This window comes from Otolemur garnettii, unplaced genomic scaffold (genome assembly GCF_000181295.1).
Source record: "Otolemur garnettii isolate 467f Iridium unplaced genomic scaffold, OtoGar3 scaffold00001, whole genome shotgun sequence".
Taxonomy (NCBI): Eukaryota; Metazoa; Chordata; class Mammalia; order Primates; family Galagidae; genus Otolemur; species Otolemur garnettii.
In genome coordinates this window covers 24,252,217-24,273,101 of record NW_003852396.1, presented here as the reverse complement: position 1 = coordinate 24,273,101, position 20,885 = coordinate 24,252,217, and the positions used below count along the sequence as shown (strand labels likewise).

The 20,885-nt window shown below is 50.9% G+C and overlaps 1 protein-coding gene across 1 annotated transcript in view; it reads left to right on the top strand.

Annotated features, from left to right (window-relative positions):
• Positions 1-5,129: 5,129 nt before the first annotated feature.
• The window catches only part of USP35 (ubiquitin specific peptidase 35), a 19,562-nt gene continuing 3,806 nt past the window's right edge, over positions 5,130-20,885 (top strand). Inside the window, exons 1-8 of the mRNA XM_003780865.3 lie at positions 5,130-5,802; positions 6,783-6,915; positions 8,412-8,541; positions 9,717-9,818; positions 12,102-12,260; positions 17,625-17,818; positions 18,685-18,778; positions 20,258-20,364. Of these exons, the coding sequence (XP_003780913.1) occupies positions 5,130-5,802; positions 6,783-6,915; positions 8,412-8,541; positions 9,717-9,818; positions 12,102-12,260; positions 17,625-17,818; positions 18,685-18,778; positions 20,258-20,364 (1,592 nt within the window). The remainder of the gene's footprint in view (positions 5,803-6,782; positions 6,916-8,411; positions 8,542-9,716; positions 9,819-12,101; positions 12,261-17,624; positions 17,819-18,684; positions 18,779-20,257; positions 20,365-20,885) is intronic.

Here is a 20,885-nt window from a genome sequence, read left to right as displayed (position 1 = left end):
AGCTACCCCTCTCTGGGCCTCAGCCTCCATCAATTGTGTGTCGAGGTGATGATGTTCCCGCCCGCCCTGAGGGCAACTTCACCCAGTACCATGAAGCTTGCTGGCGTTTCGTGGGGTTCCCCATTCCCAGTGTGGACTGGGCTAGGGTGCACTGGTATAACTGGAGGCAGGAAGGGTTGCCGAGCTGTGTCAGAGATTGGGGGCCCCCCGAGGACTGGAATGGGCTTCTGCTATTCTCAGCATCCTTGGCCCTGGGATACTCCACCTATAACAGCCCCTGCAAACTGGAGACCCCAGGTTTGGTCTGGTGGGGTGGCCACAAGAGTTTTGTGAGAGATGGCCCCTGCAGGGATGGCAGAGTGTGGCAGGTTCCTGTGGAGGGAACAGCTGCTCCTACCCTCTTCCCTTCTCTCTCTCTTTTCATTACCCCTCAGTAGAAGAGCAGTTGCTTTTTACCAGTAAAATCTGTTTTTTTCTTTCTTTGCAAGAGACAGTCTCATGGTCCAGACAAGGGCCTCCCAGAGTAGGGTGAAGGGCCTCTTCCCAGGGCTGCCTTGGGTAGAAAGAAGTTCAGTTTAAACAAATACAGAGAGAAATGCCCATTCCCTGTCCTCTCAGACCCTCACACACAGCCACCCTTGACTCCCCTGGGTGCCAGACTTGCTGGGGGTACCAGGCTGCCCCTCCCGACAATCAGGAAGCACCCCCATCTCTGGCCCCTACATTATACTCTGGGAGGCCCTTGTCTGGACGATGAGACTGTCTCTTGCAAGGAAAGAAAAAAACGGATTTTACTGGTAAAAAGCAACTGCTCTTCTACTGAAGGGTGATGAAAAGAGAGAGAGAAGGGAAGAGGGTAGGAGCAGCTGTTCCTTCCACATGACTTACCCAGAGACCTAAGGGGCCAGAGATGGGGGTGCTTCCTGATGTCAGGAGGGGCAGCCTGGTACCCCCAGCAAGTCTGGCACCCAGGGGAGTCAAGGGAAGCTGGGTGTGTGGGTCTGAGCTCCAGTGCTGAGCAGGGGCTGGGAGGGGCCCCTTTGGCTTGGATTGAGGAGGGGAGAGGGAGACCTTGAAGGCCTCTCTCCAACTCTTAGAAGATTCTGTGAGTTTTTGACATGAGGGCTAACCAGAAACAGGTTTTTTTGTTTTGTTTTTGCATTTTCCTTCTGCTCTGGTTCTTTCTAGAATGGCTAAAGCCACCCAGTCCAGCCCAGTGACCAGTGCAGGGATTTTATTGGCTGATGTTTAAGATTCTTTGAGTTATGGATATGTAGGAACAGGGCTGGGCAGAGAAGTGGGTAATGACTGGACCAGGGATTAAGGAGATGCTTTTCTGATCACATCCTTGGTTTTATCTCATCTTGCTGTGACATGTCCCCATCAGTCACTTGGCACTTCAGGGATACCTCTGTGCTTAGTCGCAGAGGCAATCAGGAAAAAGCTCACTGCCCAAGTTCCTATAGGGTCCCTGCGGAAGAGTGTTGGTTGATTTCATCGCTACCCCTTCCCCACATTAGCTGAATGTCACAAAACAGGCTTGAATGTCAGGCTTAAGAGTTTGGATCTTATCCTGGGTCCAAGAGGCTGGGAGTCCTGAGAATTCTGAGCAGAGGCAACAGGATGGAGCACAGCTTGTATTAAAGCTAATCTGATAATGTTGTAGGATGGGATGGAGAGATCATGGGGAGGTGATCCTCAGGGCATTGTGATATAAACACACACATACACACTCGTGGTGCTTTCAGGGTGATGGCGATAAGTCAGGCTCCACATGCAGGAACAGAGGGCTGTCAACACAGCAGAAATGCTGACAGACAGATAAAGGGATCTGGGCCTTCTAGGGAAGGGATTGTGATTTTCCTGAGTGATTACTGTGTGCCCTGCAGCATGTTGGATGTTACTTGGATTCCCAGGCTGTCATGCCAGCGGGCCAAGGGGTGTAAGCCAAGGTCTTGGGGGAGAAGCAGCAGTGCTAGATGGGAAAGGCCAAGAAGTGGGCAAGTCCTCTTCCACTTGAGGGTTCAGGGGCTCAAACCAGCTTCATGGCTGTGACCACCATAGGGGGCAGTGGTTGGGCTAGATTCAATCCTGGACTCCCTTGTCTTCCAGGACACATGCTGCTATTGGAGGATGGGTTGAGGGAGGGGAATGAGGAGGTAGCTCAGGAGCCCACTGCACTAGTCCAGGCGAGAAGTCAGAGGGGCTGATCTTGGGTGGGGCTGGAGCTGGGGGGAGAAGTGGTAGAAACACTAAGCTGGCCGTGAGAGCTAATGGAGGAAATGGCGAGGAGAATCAGCCAGATCAGCAGTGTGTGTATCCCTGCCTTCTTTCCCTGACTGTGTTTCTCCTACCAGTGCCAGATGGTCTAAGAACAGAGTCATGACTGTCCCAGCCCTCATCTTTTTTTATACCTGGTCTCAACTCTTGTGAGTGGTGGGCTCAGATTGGTTCCCATTTTCCAGATGAGAAGGCTGAGGAGCCAGGCAAGGACTTAACCAAGGTTACCTGGTGACTCTGAAGCAGAGAACCTTTGTCTTCTGCTTTTAATGCAGGCTCTTCTTAGGGAGGAAAAGCCTATCTGCTGCTGAGTTTGGTGTGGGACAGCTGTCTCTTGGGTCAGAGCCAGCATCAACAGGCCATCTTCTTGTCCATGGCCTAGCAGGCCAGTCCAACCTGCCTGAGGGAGGCAGAGTGCAGGTTCTCCTTGCCCTGCCAGGGCCATGTTTTTCCCTCTCTGAGCTGGGGCTTCCCCTTTCCTGCCTTAGCGATTAGCAGCCCTTATCCTGCCTTCCTTCCCTGGCCTGAGGGGGCAGGTGAGGTGGAAGCCTCTAAAACCCTTTTGCATGAATGCATGCAAGATATTGAGTGGGTTTGTTGGTGACCATGGTGACAGCTGTCCTCAGACTGCCTGCGTGGGAGTAGGGGCAAGTGGGCAGTGCTTGCCTGAGGTGGCCAGGTCAGACTGACAGAGACTGCAGGCCAGCTTTGAAATCAGAGCAGCCAGTATCCAGGCACAACCTGTCTTATGTGGCAGGTATTGGGTAGAATGATATAAAATTGCCAACATTTGATCACTCAGTTTCATGCGGTTCAGTCTAATATCATTTATCCCCATTTTATAGGAGAGAAAAGAGGCTCACAGACATGATTTACCCAAGGTCACACATGGAGTTGGGCCTAGAACTGGGGACTCCTCATTCCTGGTCTGATTTTCTTTCTACTTCCAGAGGTTTCCCTGGCCCCAGAACTCCACTTTTCCCTGCACCCATGCCCTCTTTCTCCACATGTGATGCCTGCACCTCATTGATTAGGGTTTCTTTTTGGCTGCCTGAGTGCTGGATGGCTTGGCATTCTGAGTTGAAAGCATTTTAAATCACTAGCCTCCACGGTAAATTGTCCCAGGGATCTGGGAGGATGGACTGTTCACGTGAGGGGGGATGGCCATAGCAACTACCTTGTCACAGGCACTGTGAGGAAGGAGGACAAGGGCTGAAGGGAGCTCTCCCTGAGCTCCAGCCCCACCCAAGATCAGTCCCCCTGACTTCTCTCCTGGACTAGTGCAGTGGACTCCTGGGCCACCTCCTCATTCCCCTCCCTCAACCCATCCTCCAATAGCAGCATGTGTCCTGGAAGACCACAGAGTCCAGGCTTTGAATCTAGCCCAGCCACTGCCCCCTATGGTGGCCACAGCCAGGAAGCTGGTTTGAGCCCGTAAAGTGTATTTAAAGACACTTTTGAAGGCAAAACTTTTGAGATTATGCCTTGCCTGGCTCTTATTACAGACTTGTCTGCCTCTACCACCAGACTCCTTAAGGAGTCTCCTTAAGGGCGAGGACTTTGCTTTTAAAGCAATAGGAACTGATATTTTCTGAGAACCTTCTTGTGTGAAGCACCATGTTAAAGACTTTATATTTGCCTTCACAACTCTGCAAGTTGGAAACAGGCTCAGAAAACAAAGTAACCTTTGTGGTAACCAGAATGCATCCTGATGAACTTCACTCAAAGAGTTAAAAAGCAGAGTCTTGGCCAGGTGTGGTGGTTAATGCCTGTAATCTTAGCACTATGGGAGGCTCAGGTGGGCGGATTGCTTGAGCTCAGGAGTTTGATCCTGAGCAAAAAGTGAGATCCTAAAAATTAAGCCTGGTGTTGTGGTGGGCACCTGTAGTCTCAGCTACTTGGGAGGCTGAGGCAAGAGGATCAACTTGAGTCACCCAAAAGTGTCTGAGATAGAGAGTGAGACTCTGTCTCAAAAAACGAAACAAAACAAAACAAAAAAAAAACCCAGACAGAATCTTAACACACTATTCCTCCCCACTTCCTAGTTCAGGAGGCTTGGGGCAGGCCCTGAGCTCTGAATTTTTAACAAATGCCCAAATGATACTGAGGCAGCCAGGACAGCATTTAGGAACCACTGAATTCTACTGTGGCTACACCCTCTAACTGCAGTAGACTATTAATTTTTGTCCTTTTTTGGTTTGTTTTGTTTCACGATGCTTTGAAAGAAAACAGGAGTTTGCCTGGTTCTGTGAGAGTGTGGTGGTGGTGGTGGTGGTGGGGCTGAGGAGGTGGGATGTGTCTGGCAGGAGGCGCTGCACAGACAACACAGTGGAGTCTTGCAAAAGTGCGGGTTACTCGGCAAAGGCAAGGAGTTGAGGGGGGCAGAATAAGTATGTCAGGGATCATGAGAAGCCTTGTTGCCCCTCCCTGGGGGCCGCGGGCCCTTCCTTCCTGGATGTGTGGCTTTTTTTATGTTCTCATCTCATCTCCCCCATGGACGTGACTTGGCTAAGACTCTGGGCTGCCCCCAGAGTGGGTGAGGTCACCAGGGATCCTGGGGAGAGAAGCAGAGGTGTGAGTGTGGGGGAGGCTCATGTAGCCTTTGGGACATTACTTAGTTGCGAAAGCTGCAGCTCCCTGGGGCTCCTTAGGTACCAGCTATTGTGCTTTCCGTCATCAAGACATTTGCGGGACATCCTTGCCCCATTTTACAGATGAGGGAACTGAGGCCCAGAAAGGTTGAGGGGCTCTCCCAAAGTCTTAGCATTCAGGGTAATATCCTGGGAACTCTCAAGCCCATCAACTGTCAGGCAGAGTATGACCAGGTCTCTGTCCCCGCAGCGGGCGTCATGGACAAGATCCTGGAGGCGGTCGTGACGTCGTCCTACCCGGCCAGCGTGAAGCAAGGGCTGGTGCGGCGCGTGCTGGAGGCGGCGCGGCAACCGCTGGAGCGGGAGCAGTGCCTGGCGCTGCTGGCGTTGGGCGCGCGGCTCTACGTGGGCGGCGCCGACGAGCTGCCGCGCCGCGTGGGCTGCCAGCTGCTGCACGTGGCCGGCCGCCACCACCCCGACGTCTTCGCCGAGTTCTTCAGCGCGCGCCGCGTGCTGCGCCTGTTGCAGGGCGGGGCTGGCCCGCCGGGCGCCCGGGCGCTGGCCTGCGTGCAGCTGGGCCTGCAGCTGCTGCCCGAGGGGCCTGCGGCCGACGAGGTGTTCGCACTGCTGCGGCGCGAGGTGCTGCGCGCCGTGTGTGAGCGTCCTGGGCCCGCGGCCTGCGCGCAGGTGGCCCGGCTGCTGGCGCGGCACCCGCGCTGCGTGCCCGACGGCCCGCACCGCCTGCTCTTCTGCCAGCAGCTGGTGCGCTGCCTCGGCCGCTTCCGCTGCCCCGCCGAGGGCGAGGAGGGCGCCGTGGAGTTCCTGGAGCAGGCGCAGCAGGTGAGCGGGCTCCTGGCCCAGCTGTGGCGTGCACAGCCCGCCGCCATCTTGCCCTGCCTCAAAGAGCTGTTCGCCGTCATCTCGTGCACAGGTGCGTGTGCTGGTGGGTCCGGGATGGTCGTCTAGGCGGGTGGCTGTATGTGCGGATTCTCTGCATGCGGGTGCCTGCCTGATGGGTGTGGCAGGTGTGGGCAAGGGGCGAGTGCACGGCTGGGGGGCTGCCATTTTCCTTCTTTGAGTTGGTGAACGTATCTGGAGTGCTTAATGTGGGTCGTCTCCCTGGTGGGTGCTGGAAACGCAGGAAGGAGCACACTGCCTGTGGGCGAGAACAGGGATCAGTCTGGCCAGAGGGAGAAATGGGGTTGAGCAAGCCGGCAGGATCCGTGGCTCATCATGGTCTTTGAGCTGGGGGGCAGCGGGGGGGAGGGAGGGGGTTTGATAGAAGCCACCTTTGAGCCAGGTCATTAGAGATTGTTGGCACCTGGCAGCAAGGCCGAGGTTCTCTGGACAGGCAGAAGTATCCAGACAGACGGTCTGGATACCTTTGGAGCCCACAGTTGATAACTCCGATACTTAAAATCTTGATCCTCCATTGAAAACAGTGGACTATAGAATAAATGGCTGAAATAGGATCTATGCCTTTCCTGATTGTAGGGCTGAGCAGGGGAAAGGAAAGGAATGCACTTGGCAGGTGGAGAACCTGGGCCTTATAGGATGGGAAAACAAACTTTGATAACTAAATGCGCTTTCCCACAGAAGCCTCCGTGTTTCCACCTGGAGCGTCCCTTCCCTGCTGTCCAAACAGCCCTCTGGCCTTTTCAGGCTTGCCGCATGTTGCCCCTTCTAAAGGCCTTGCCTGTGCCCCCACAGACCAGGACTGAGCCCAAAGCAGGGTGCTAGCGAAGGTGCTAGTGAATGAGTTAATGTGGACTGAGAGGCTGCGGTGCTCTAGGAGAGGAGGTGCTCTTTTCAGAGGCCCAGCCTAGTTCCTCGGCAACACAAGGGCATGGGGTGGTAGGGGAAGAGAGGGGCTGCATGCTCTGCTCAGCTCAGCTCAGCCCCCTATTCCAGAGGAGGAGCCGCCGTCTAGTGCCCTGGCCAGTGTGGTCCAGCACCTCCCATTGGAATTGATGGACGGTGTTGTCCGGAACCTCAGCAATGATGACAGTGTGACGGACTCCCAGATGCTGACTGCCATCAGCAGGTGGGGTAATGAGGGCCCCTTCCACTGTGTGGGGATCCTGGGCTAGATTTAGTGTAGTGGTTCTCAACCTTCCTGATGCCGCAGCCTTTTAATACAGTTCCAGAAATTATCCGTTTGTCAATGTTCTTCTCAAGCGGCCAGGGACTGTATTAAAGGGCCGTGGCCTTAGGAAGGTTATCCATCCTTTCCTGAGCTCTGCTCTGGCCTAGGCTGGATGTGGGAGACGCGGAGGGTCCTGCCCTAGTGATGCTGTCAGGTTAGGAATCAGTTTTGTAACCCTGGACATGCCAGTGAACTCTCAGCCTCAGTTTCCCCCTCTGTAAAAGCAGAGGTAGGTGATGGTGTAAGAAGTCAGGCTTCCATGAGTTGGAGGAAAAGGCAAAGGTACTTTGCGGATGTGCTTTGTGAGTCTGGCAAATACAATAAGCAGAGTTTGGGTGCTTTTGAACCCCCAGAGCCCCCTTGCACTTCCCACCTCACCTGAACATTGTCATACCTGTAATCTAGTCACACCTGCCTGTCGGGTGACCCCAGAACATGCTGCCTCCCCTCCTCCCCCCTGCAGGCCTTTGCCTATGCAGACCCCACGCACCTGGCATGCCTCCCTCTGCCATTCTTTCCATCCTGTGTGCAGTTCTACTGTCTCTGTAGGGCCTTCCTGGATTCCTTGTCTTTAGTGGGTAAGAGTGTGGGCTCTAGAGGTAAGTTGCCTGAGGTCAAATCCTGCCTTCTTGCACTTCTTGCCTGAGTGCTTCTTGCTTGAGTGGCTTTGGACAAGTCACTCAACCTCTCTATGCATCAATTTCCTCGACCATTACAATGGAATGTGATTGAACCACCATGTAGGGCTGTTGTTGGATGAAATCGGACAAAATGAAGTGATACATGGAAAATGCATGGAGCAGTTTCATTACTTTGATCTCTCACTGTTCTCCCTGTTTATAGTATAATCTGAGTACAAGGTCATAATAATGATGCTCTCCTGAGCACCTCCTATGTATGTGGCAGCTTCATGCTCAGTCTGCTTAGGTGTGTGTGGTGGGGATCCTTAGAGGCGACACATGGATAGCTAAGAGAGCAGTGCACAGTGAATCCCACCACAGAACAGTTGTCCCCACTTTACAGAGGAAGAAACTGAGGCTCAGAGAGGGGATATGGCTTGCTCTGGGTTGCCTAGCAAGGACTTGCTAGCACCAGAGCTTCTGGCTCAGGGGAAGTGCTCTTCCTAGCAGTGAAAGCTTTGTTCAGTGTGGAGGGTGAGGTTTGGGGTGTAGAGAGGGCCTGGCTCCCTTCCTGGTGGGCTGTGTGCCTTAGTCTCTGGCAGGTGTCTGTGTGGGGCTCATCTGTATTTCCCAAAGGTGTCTTATTCATCTCACACACCGCAGGGCTGTCCTGTGCAGGTGTGAGTTAGTATGGGAACTCAGGACATTATGGCTGCCCTCACCCAGGCATATGGACCTTCTCTGTCCCTGTGTCACTGTCACATTCCTCACCAGGATGATCGACTGGGTGTCCTGGCCACTTGGGAAGAACATTGACAAGTGGATAATTGCTCTGCTGAAGGGCCTGGCTGCTGTTAAGAAGTTCAGCATCTTGATTGAGGTTTCACTTGCCAAAATCGAGAAGGTTGGTGTCCCCTTCCTAGCCTGGGCTTTTGGCCTTTCCCAGTAGTCTTTTGCTAGGGTGTTGCAGGCCTGGGAGACAGAGCACCAGGCCTCTTGCCCAAGTTCATTGTGTGAACTGGGCTAATTCACAGCCCCTCTCTGGGTCTCAGACTCTCTTCCCCCTATTCATTCCCGATTGCTCATTTAAGCATGTATGTCTTTGTCATTTTTGTTCTATCCATCTATCATTAGATACTAATAGACATAAGAAAAAATTCTCATCATCCTTCATCATCAGAGAAATGCACCCTGAGATATCACTTGATCCCAGTGAGATTAGCTTATATCATAAAGTCCTAAAGCTCCAGATGCTGGTGTGGATGTGGAGAGGAGGGAACACTTTTACACTGCTGGTGGGATTGCAAACTAAAACAGCCTCTTTGGAGAATCCTCAAAGAAGTCAAATTAGATCTCCCATTTGACCCTGCAATCTCATTACTGGCCAGAAGAAAACAAATCATTTTATCATAAAGACATTTGAACTAGAATGTTTATCACAGCTCAATTTACAGTTGCCGAGATGTGGAAACAACCTAAATGCTCATCAACTCAGGAATGGATTAACAAACTGTGGTATATGTATACCATGGAATACTATTCTGGTATACATACACGTTACATCTTTTGTATTAACTTGGATGGAGTTGGAGCACATTCTTCTTAGTAAAGTATCACAAGACTGGAAAAGCAAATATCCCGTGTACTCAGTACTAATATGAAGCCAGTAGATGATTTAATTCATGCCCACAGAGGGGAAAAGCTCAATTCAATTCAAGTTGGGGGCAGGGGGAACAAGAAAAGAAGGGAGGTTGGGGGTGTTCCTACCTAATGGCCACAATGTAGGGGTATATGGCACACCTTTTGGGTGTGGGACACAGCAAGAGGGACTCTATCTAATAAATTCAAATATTATGACTTGGTTGTTCATACCCTTGCATTAACCTGAAATAAAAAAATAAATGAAATAGATATTTATCTTCCGTCTACCCTGGTCTGTGAGCACCTCTGTGTTCTTGCCCCTGGATGGGTTTGCTGCTTCAGTTGACTGTGTCTCTGACCCCCTCTCAGGCCTGTAACTACACTCAGCCTCAGGCAGCCAGGCCTGTTGGACTTCTGACCCAGGGACTCTTCTTTCAGGTTTTCTCCAAACTGCTGTACCCTATTGTCCGGGGAGCTGCCTTGTCTGTCCTCAAGTACATGCTCCTGACTTTCCAGCACTCCCATGAGGCCTTTCATCTGGTAAGTACCCTACCTATTTCCCCAAGGACAGGTGGCTCTGCAGCCCCCCTTCCCAACTGGCCTGGGAGACTAGAGGCCAGAGGCCAGATATGCCATTTCTGTTGGGGGGGTGGGTAGACCTTGAGGCCTAGGACCTTGAAGCCCTGTTGTTAGGACTAGAAGAAAGGACTAAAAGAAGCCTGAGACTATAGTGTAGTGATGAAGCCTAGAATGCCCATAGCCTATGCTCCTTGGGGCCAGCTACGTGCTAGGCACAGTGCTGATGCATGTATTCATTTGCTTAACTCCCAGAACTGGGACGAGGTGGCTTTCATGTTCTTTGTCTTTCAGATGAAGAACTGCAGGTTAGGGAGTTAAGTCACTTGTTGAGACACAGTGGCGAGTGGCGTGTGAACTTTCTTTTTTTTTTTTTTTTTGAGATGGAGCCTCAAGCTATCCCCCTGGGTAGAGTGCCATGGCATCACGCTCACAGCAACCTCCAACTCCTGGGCTCAAGCGAGTCTCCTGCCTCAGCCTCCCAAGTAGCTGGGACCACAGGCGCCCGTCACAACGCCTGGCCATTTTTTGGTTGCAGCCATCATTGTTGTTTGGCGGGCCTGGGCTGGGGATTCGAACCCGCCACCTTAGGTGTATGTGGCTGGCGCCTTAGCTGCTTGAGCCACAGGCGCCGAGCCGCGTGTGAACTTTCAAGCCCAGTGTCCTTCCTTCACCCTACTGCCCGTAGTACCAAGTTGCCTGGCCTCTAGCTTGGGCCCATTTTGCTGTGCTTGGATCCCTCACTTGTGGAGGACAGCCTGAGGCCCTGGGGGCTGCCCTTCTCACCCTGCCTGTTTCTGGGACCTATAGATGGGGCCCTAGATTCTGGTGGCCCTGGGTCAGGGCAGTAAAACATCACGCTTCCTGGCTTGTTGCTGTGGGTTAGGCTCACAGCCATGAATTGGTGCATTTGTGGTGAGACTCAGCTCTGCTGTTTGCCAGATGTAGTGACCTTGGGCTAGGCACTTATCTCAGAGTCTGGAACAGGGGTAACTCCTAGGCTGGTTGGAGGGGATTAGATAAGGCAATGTTTGTCAGGGGCCTGCCACATACTGGGGCAGTGTTTTTCTTTTTTGAGACAGAGCCTCACTTTGTTGCCCTTGGGAGAGTGCCCTGGTGTCACAGCTCACAACAACCTCAAACTCTTGGGCTCAAGCGATTCTCTTGTCTCAGCCTCCTGAGTAGCTGGGACTACAGGCGCCCACCACAACACCTGGCTATTTTTCAGAGACGGGGTCTCACACTTTCTCAGGGTGGTTTCAAACCTGTGAGCTCAGGCAATCCACCTGCCTTGGTCTCCTAGGGTGCTAGGATTACAGGCATGAGCATTGGGGCAGTGTTTTTCAACATTTTTTATCTCATGGAACGCTTGAACCTATAGTTAAACTTCTGTGGCACCCTTAAATTATGTTGATCAAAAAAAAAGAGTAACATAGAGAATATACTTTGCTTTTAACTTCTTTCAAAAATAATTTAATTAATGATCTTTAAAAAATTTTGGCAATACACCTAAGATACTCTCACGGCACACTATTGAAAATCACTGTTACTAGGGGTTTGAAAGATTTGTTTCTTCTGTCCTTCTCCTGAGCTTCCCCTGCTCCCAGTTCCTGTGGCCTGACTCCGTCCATTACCACACTATGGTCTGGCGTCTCTGTGGGTTTGAAAATTAAAACTCCGGAGCACAGGGGAAAGAAATAGGCTTCAGATTCAGACAGACTTGCTTCTGACACCAGCTTTTCCCATCACCCAGAGTGAAATCCAAGGCAAGCTTTGTAACCTCACTAACTTCAGTTTCTTCGTCCATAAAAAGGGGAAATAATTGTTGCCAAATGAAGTCATTGTAAGGATGAAGGGCTTGGCATGTAAATTTTGCTGGAGGAATGATGTTGTTAGCCCGTGGAAGCTGTGTCCTCGCTCCGTCAGTGCTCACCCGCTGGCTGTATTGTGCCTCTGTGCCATTCCTGGCTGGGTGCTCAGGCCTTCTGGTTCCTGGGTTAGGTCAGCTGGCTGAGCTAAACAGCCTATTTTACAGATGATAAAACTGAGGCAGGGTGACTTAGTTCGTGTGTCTTTTGAAAAGAGTCACCTGCCTGCAGAGCTCAGACCCTCATCTGAGTAAGGGGACAGTCGTCAGGTGGGTAAACTCCTGCCTCAAAGACCTCTGGGTGCCTTCAGCAGTGACTTTGATCTTATGTCTCAGGTGGGTCAGCGGGTGCCGTGCCTAACCCAGCTCTGTTCTCACAGCTCCTCCCTCACATTCCCCCCATGGTGGCCTCTTTGGTCAAGGAGGACTCCAACTCGGGGACTAGCTGCCTAGAGCAGCTGGCGGAGCTGGTCCATTGCATGGTGTTCCGGTTCCCGGGCTTCCCAGATCTGTATGAGCCCGTCATGGAGGCCATCAAGGTGAGTAGCAATCCCCTTCTTGTCCCTCACCCCACTGTGACAAAGATACCAGTTTGGGCCTTCCTCAAGGACGTGCCATGGCTTGATGACAACCCCCTACCCTATCATTTGGGCCCTGGCTGTCTCCCATCATTTCCCCTGTCTATAGCGTGCTTCAGGCACACAGAGCTGCACCGTTCCCAGATGTGTCGTACTTGCTCGTAACTGCTCTGAGCCTTTGCATGTGCTGTTATCTCTAACTGTCAGCCCTTCCCTTACTCTGCCTGGATGGCTCCTTCTTGTGCTTTAAGGCTCTCAAGTGTTACCTCCCTCAGGAAGCCTTCTCTGATAACACCCGATTCCCCTCCCCCAACCAGGCTGGGTCCCACAGCCCTGGTGCATCCCTGTGTTACATGTCACTGTCTGTCTCCCAAACAGACTGAGCTCTCCAGAGCAGAGATTATCAAGACTTGGGCTTTTTTCTTTCTTTCTTTTTTTTTTTTTTTTTTTTGACTCTATGCCTTGGGCTTGAGCAATCGTCTTGGCTTAGCCCACCAAGCAGCTGGGACTACTGGCGTACTGGCGTACTGGCGTGAACCACAACACCCAGCTAATTTTTCTGTTTTTGGTAGAGACAGGGTCTCACTCTTGCACAGGCTGTTCTTGAACTTTTGAGCTCATCCACCCATCTTGGCCTCCTGTAGTGCTAGGATTACAGGAGAGAGCCACTGCACCCAGCTATCTGTACTTGTTTACATGACTTCATGGATGCCCTACTCTGTGCCAAGCCCAAGCTGGAAACTGGGGACACAGGCGTGAAGCAAACTGAGTCCCCTCCATTGAGCTTAAAGCTGAGTGAGAGTGACAGACCTGTGTATAAGAAACTTTTCATCTAAGCAGCTGTGAAAATGTCTATGAGGGTTGGCCTGAGAGCACAGCAGGGGAAGATTGCCAGTTAGAGAATGCAGCTTCAAAGAAGCAAGGGCTTCTAAGCTGGGTTTGATAGCTGGCTGGGTTCTGACAGTGATATCTGTAGATAGTGGTACATTTGTCAGTGATTTCTCACATACTTTGTCTTCTGATGCTCAGAAGAAGGCTATGGAGCAGTTGTTGTTGTTTCATTTTATTTATTTATTTTTTGAGACAGAGTCTCAAGCTGTTCCCCTTGGTAGAGTGCTGTGGTGTCACAGCTCACAGCAACCTCAAACGCTTGGGCTTAAGCAATTCTCTTGCCTCAGCTTCCCGAGTAGCTGGGACTACAGGTGCCGACCACAAGATATAGCCCACCCAGCTGTATTGTTATTTCAAACTCAAATATGAGGAAGGAGGCTTGGTGACTTGTGTGCAAAGTCATGGAGGTAGGGAGAGACGTAGCCAGGGCCCTGGCTTATCAAGCCTTTCGACAGTGCTTGATACACAAGGCAGGTCCAAGCAAGGTGAAGATGTGTAGACTCACTTCTGCAGCATAGCAGACTAGACAACCTGGAAAGTGTCCCACTACAAAACATCTAGAGATGCTTGGTAAAATGTAACAAATAGCATTTCAAGTTCATAGCTAAATTTACAAGAAAGTTAAGAGAGAATCTTCAGGGCCAAAGACAGACCTGAATTCCAGACTAGTATGTGAGAAATGATGGTCTTTTCCTGTGGGGTGGGGTAAGAAGATGGGTGAAACGGCCAATTTCAGTCACGAAGGCATTTGGTACTAAGAAATCCACTGAAAGCCAGGACCCAAGAAGGGCTTTACTGTTAGCAAAAGAGTGATCTAGAAAAATTATACACATGGTTGCACAGACATCAAAGGAACTTTTCTAGCTTGGTCTGGGCCCTAGATTAGGAGGAAAATGTAATCAGTGGCTTGCTGTCAGGTGGGTTTAGGGGTTCAAATTCATATTATCTTTGGGTTGTGGGACCCTGAAGATCAGAGACTAACATTAAATGTAGTCATAAATTTGTGATACTCAAGGTAACCAGGTAGAAGCAAATACTTGTAAATTAAACACCATAAAAAGTTCTACTGAATGAGCTTATAATACAAAAAATTATAAAGCATTAAAAGGAGCAATCCATTGTGAATAAGAGTTGGCAGATACAACAAATAAAACCTCAGGCATTTACTTGGATCTTCTCAGTTTTTCAAACTTAACATGAGAAAGAATTTTTTTTCTTTTGGCTGGGGCCAGGTTTGAACCTGCCATCTCTGGTATATGGGGCTGGCACCCTACTCCATTGAGCCATAGGCACTGCCTGAGAATGAATTTTTAAATAGAGCTAATCTACAATGGAAGTTGCTGCTTTGATACGTCCTGTCACTGGAGGTGGGATGAGTAGAGAGACATGGCTTCCACTTGTTGGGCATGTTGCCCAAGGTCATCAGCATCAGAAGGGAGGCAGATCAAGAGCTCTGCGATCTGTGACTATCTCCTGCTAGATGGTGAGCTTCTGGTGGGTGGGGACCGTGCGTGTCCTCTGTGCCCAGTAGATGTCTGTGAGTGAATGAATGGACTGCCATTGCAGTGACTGAAGTGTGGAGAACACTGTATCCACAGTGTGGACAATGAGGAGGGAGTGTGGCCCTGTGCTGGGCACTCACAGGCTGAGGAAGATGAAGGCTTTGCACACGAGGTGCGATGGATGGTGGATGGTCTGATCCAGGGCGCAAGGTGAATCCGTGATACCCAGTGGGTTCAGGGAGTTTGGCTTTATAAGATGGGTACACTTAGTGCAGGGACTCCACTTGGGAAGATCCTGGAAAGCTGCTTAGGGGATATGCAAGTTAGACTTTGATGGATAGAAACCAGCAAGCAGAGGATGCTTCAGCTGGTCAGAGGGAAGGGCACAGAAGCAGCATGAGCGTGGCAGTTTGGCAGTGATGTGTTGGTGGCAGGGGGTGAGCAAGATCAGAGTGCAGAGTGAGACAAGCCTGGTGCTGTTTAATCCAGTAGATCTGGGCTTCTCGAATGTTTCCAGCAAAGTACTGGTGTGACCTGATGTGAGGCGAGGGGTAAGGGTCCCCAAAACAGCCTGATGTGAACTCCCAAGTTTCTTTACAGTCTCATTTTATCCTGAAGACACACATGTGTACTTCATAATTACAAACATTTGTTTGAACATGAGTATTTTCTTCCTTGAATACCAGAGAGTATTCTGGTGTGGCATCTCTGGGAAGCTGTGCCACACATATCTTGTGGCTTTGACTACTCTTTGGTACAAGCCAGAGAGGCAAGGTGGCAAATAGGATTTTATTGTTTATAAAGTTTTTGTAAACATGTGCCTTGTAAATAAGTTCTGGAAAGTTCTCTTGGGCAGATGTTATGAGGTGAGGGCATTTCTCTGGGAGCTGTGGTACAGGCAGTCCCCTGGTTACAGACAAGATAGGTTCTGTAAGTTTGTTCTTTTTTTTTTTGAGACAGAGCCTTAAGCTGTCCCCCCTGGGTAGAGTGCCATGGCATCACAGCTAACAGCAACCTCCAACTCCTTGGGCTCAAGTGATTCTCTTGCCTCTGCCTCCCAAGTAGCTGGGACTATAGGCACCTACCACAATGCCTGGCTATTTTTTGGTTGCAGCCGTCATTGTTGTTTGGCAGGCCCCGGCTAGATTCGAACCTGCCAGCTCAGGTGTATGTGATTGGCACCTTAGCTGCTTGAGCCACAGGCTGAATTGGAACAGATACATGTATCTGTTACCTGTAATAGGTTTGGTTTGTAAGTGCAAGTTGTATATCAGTGGATGTTGTTTGTAACTTGGGGACTGCCTGTCCTTGGTAAGAGAGTCATTATATATAAATTTCTGGCAACATTAGAATCTTGAGAGTTACTTGGAAGATTTTATTTTTCTGAGAATACAAAATTACCTTCTTTGGGTAAAGGGGCATTTGGTGTCTTTTTCTTTTAAGAGACAAAGTCTTACTTTGTCGCCTACAGTAGAGTGCTGTGTGTCACAGCTCACAGCAACCTCCAACTCCTGGGTTTAGGTGATTCTCTTGCCTCAGCCTCCTACGTAGCTGGGATTACAGGCACCCATCACAACACCTGGTTATTTTTTGTTGCAGTTTGACCGGAGCGGGGCTCGAACCTGCCACCCTCGGTATACTCACTGAGCTAGCGGCACCATCCTGGTGTCTTTTTCTAGTGTGGATGTTTTTGCATCTTCTCTGGGTGTGCCTGCTGGGTGTTGGGGTGTTCTGTCTGCCTTTCTGTCCTTATTTGTTCATGTTGTATGTGTGTGTTGGGGGGACTGGATGGGACATAGCAGAAAAAAAAAGGAACTAAGATACCGAGTCTGTATCATCTTACCTGCCCTCGGGCACTTCCTTGGTTTTGTTTTTATCACTGGTGAGAGGTGACTGACAAACTGATAAATTATCACATAAATGATCCTGGGAAATAAGTAAGCAAAAGTGTTGAACCACTGCTTGAATGACACTTTCCTTCCACAGTGGCCATAGGGCCTGCATTGGGAGGCTGGTGCTAAGCTGGTATGAAGCTCAGTGGACGAATGAAGCTCAGCCTTGGACGAATGTAGGGCACTGCGCTTACAATCTGGAAATAAGAGGGCTAGAGGAACTGTTCTGGATGTTGCTTACATCTGTTAAGTAACTACACAGTGCTTAGATGTTTCTTTTTAAAATACATCATTAGTAGAACTGTTGCTCGGTAATATTCTTTTAGGTGCAGCTGTTTAATGTGACAGAGGATAATGAGTGGGAAAGCATGCTAATGCCCAAGGACCTGTACCTCAGACCCCTGGGATCCTCCCGCCATCCTGACTGTAGGATCAAGCTCCAGGGGGGGGACTAATTCCCCTGAAAGCTGATTCTGCAAATCTAAAAGTAGAAGGTGAAAACAGGAACATCATTGTGTGCCAGCACCATGAGAATATAGAATGCCAAACTGACGTAAGGTAGGAGTGTCCTTACTTGACGGATAGGGAAACTGAGGCCCAGGGAGGCTCACTTGCTGAGTCAGAGAGGCTCCCTAATCATGGCCAGACAGCTAGAGTGGACCAGAGTCAGGGATACTAGCATGAAGTCTCTGACACTGCTGGATTGGGCCAGTGGGCCAGGTTGTCACTGCTTAGAGTCTGTAATAGCCTGGGCTATCCCAAGAGCCTACAGACTCTTCAGTTACTGCCTGTGTGACTCTGGACAGTTCTCTATCTGAGTCTTAGTCTTTTCATCTATGAAATGGGGATTATACCATCTTAAGGCAGATGTGACCCAAAAGGTCATGGAGAAGGCCCACATGTGAAGATGAGAAGCAGGAGTGCCTTTGTGAGCAGGGTGTGTGGGCTGGTATGCTTGCAGGCTGTGGGTGGACTGCAGCCCAGGAGGCCTTCCAGGGGAGATGCTGTCTTTCAAGCTGACCCCAGTGTTCCTTCCTCAGGACCTCCATGTTCCCAATGAGGACCGCATCAAGCAGCTGCTGGGGCAGGATGCTTGGACTTCACAGAAGAGTGAGCTGGCTGGCTTCTACCCCCGGCTCATGGCCAAGTCAGACACGGGCAAGATTGGTTTAATCAATCTGGGAAACACATGCTACGTGAACAGCATCCTTCAGGCTTTGTTTATGGCTTCTGAGTAGGTGCTGCTTTTAAATTCCTTGTCCTTCTCTGCTTTGGGTTCCCTGGTGAAAGGCAGAGAGGTGTTGGAGAGATTGGGTCATGCTTTGTATTGTTGGTGGGATTCATAAGGTCACGTAGGGTACAGATGTCTGCAGGCCATTGCAGTGGCAGTAGGTCAAGACTGGGTGGGAATGCAGGATGGGGCTTCCGCGGCCAGGCTACATTGGAAGACAGTCTGCTGTGAGCTAGTTGGCATCACTGACTTCTCTCTGAGAGTCCATGGGAGTGGATTGTCTTCCAGAGTAGAACCTCCACTCACCCTGGCTTGTTTCAGGGAATGTGCATGTCAGGAGGGCCTGTCTCCCACAGGATCAGACCTCCCTTACTAGGAGCTGATGCCTCATTTGAAGGCAGGGAAATAACTTGAGGTGCTCTAGGGTCAGGCAGTAGGAGTGGATTATAGGGCCCAGGTGGGACCCAAACCTGCTTGCTGCTTTGGATAGGTGTGAGCGGCTGCTGTGGCTGGGGTGATGCTGGCACAGACTCTGCAGCATGTGACAGCGTCCCAGCCTTTGAACCTGGGAACACAGGATGTTAGGACATTTGATTCTTGGAATCCTAGAGCGTCAGAGCTGGAAGGGACCCACAGGGGTTACCTTGTTGTATCCTTTATTGTTTAAACATGGCACTGCTGGGTTGCTGACTTCAGACGCTCCAAACTGAGCCGTTTACCAGCTCTTCCTCCAGCCTCTGCCCTTGACTTGAGCTAGAAATGTCTGTTCTGCCTTTGGTCAGGTGGCTCTGGGTTAACTGCAGTATGGGTGAATAGAGGTTCCCTGGGTGCCCGTGGCTTACCCTGGGTGCTCCTGCTTTGTCTTGAAGCTTCAGACACAGTGTGCTCCGTTTGACTGAGAACAACTCACAACCCTTGATGACCAAGCTGCAGTGGCTCTTCGCCTTCCTGGAGCATAGCCAGGTGAGTGCAGGGGGATTAAGGGGTGGGGTGGCCCCAGAGTCAGGCCCCTGTGCTGACGCCCTTCCCTTCCCCAGGACTCGCCTGCATCTGGCTATAGTCTCCCACTTTATGGAATAAGCTACTGAGCCCCAGTCTGGGCTGGTACAGGTTCATGGCCAAAGCCCATGGGGCTGATTCAGTGCCCCTACTGGGGAGGGGAGCACAGGGCAGCCCCCCGAGCCCCACTCAGTGCAGTGCAACCAAAATCTCTCCCTCCAGTGAGTCATCTATGGAATTAAGGTGTTGTGTCACAGTCTTTTTGGTGCTTCTATAACAGAGTACCTGCGTCTGGGTAGTTGTTAAAGAAAAATTGCTTTCTCTAGTTCTAGAGGGTGGCAAGCTCAAAATTGAGGGGCTATCTGGAGAGGGCCTTTTTGTTGCATTATGATATAGCAAGAGAGAGTGCATGAGAGAGAGGAGTGGGGACCAAACTCATCCTTCTGTCAGGAACCCACTCCCTCAGTAGCAGCATGGCACTAATGCATTCATGAGGGCTTTGCCTTCACGACCTAGTCCCCTCTTACAGATCCCACTTCTCAGTACTGTTGTACTGGAGATGAAGTTTCTAACACTGGCTTTTTCTCTCTGTGTATGCCATCTAACCATAGCATATTGCTTAATCTATAACTTTAAAACATTTATTTTTTTTTTTAGAGACAGAGTCTGTCAACCCAGCTAGAATACAGTGGTATGATCATAGCTTACTGTACCCTTGAACTCCCAGGCTCAAGTGATCCTCTTGCCTCAGCTCTCCTGAATAGCTGGAACTACTGGCATTTGCCACGACGCTTGGCTAATTTTTAAATTTTTTGTAGAGAAAGTGTCTTACCGTGTTGCCCAGGCTGGTCTCAAATGCTTGGGCTCAAGCAATTGTCTCTCCTTGGCCTCCCAAAGTGCTGGGATTATAGGTGGGAACTATTGCACCTAGCTTTACTGTCACTTTTGAGCACCCACATCACCAGTCACCCCGAGGGTACAGTTGTGAACAAATCAAATACTGTCTCTGCCCTCCAAAGTCTTTGGCCATGGAGTAGGCAGTGGGGCGGAGATGAGTAAGCCACAGTCCTTGGCTCATGGAGCTCACAGTCTAGGGAAGACAGACTTGCAGATGACAATCACTGTGCTTTAACAAAGGGAAATGCAGCGTGCTGTGAGCAGGACGGGGACATGCACAGGAAATCATGGAGGTGGCCCTGCATCTGGAACTCATTTGGACAGGGGAGAGTGTGTTTTAGGCAGAGAGGGAGAGAGAGTATGAGGTGTGTCAGGATTGTTCAGAGGCTGTGTGGACGTGTGGAATGGCATGGGTTGGGGATGATGAAGCAGGCGGAGGACATCGGTGCGTGTGAGGCTGGAGGTGCCAGGCAGACCCTCAGGCCTAATAGCTGCAGAACTGATTGGCCTGCTCCTGACCCTGTCTCTTTGCCCCCCTTGTCCCAGCGGCCCGCCATTTCCCCAGAGAATTTCCTCTCTGCATCCTGGACTCCCTGGTTCAGCCCTGGCACCCAGCAGGACTGCTCAGAGTACCTGAAATACCTACTGGATCGGTAAGGAGGCCACACCCCCGGTTCATTGTGGGGGCACCAGATCTGGACAGGGGTCCTGGGGAGGGGAGCCCCCAATCTCTGAGCTGTGTTACATCTTCCCAGATGTAGGAGCACTGCCTTGACTTTAATGAAGGCTTAAAGAAGGGGTGTGCTCTAAGTGTGGGAAGTTTGGAGGTGCTGAACTCAACAGTGACCTCTGGGAGAAGGTCACTGAGTAGACTGCATTGTCATCACTGCCCTGGTGACGCAGCCCGTCTTGAACTTTGTGTGTGTGCATGGGGTGGGTATAGCATGTGTGCTGGCTGTGAGGACATGTGCACGGATGTGTTAGTGCTGTCCGGTACATGTACATGTGCTCCCTGCGCAGACTCCTGTACGTGTGCACGGCTCCCCGCGCAGACTCCTGTACGTGTGCACGTGCTCCCCGCGCAGACTCCTGTACGTGTGCACGTGCTCCCGCGCAGACTCCTGTACGTGTGCACGGCTCCCCGTGCAGACTCCTGTACGTGTGCACGGCTCCC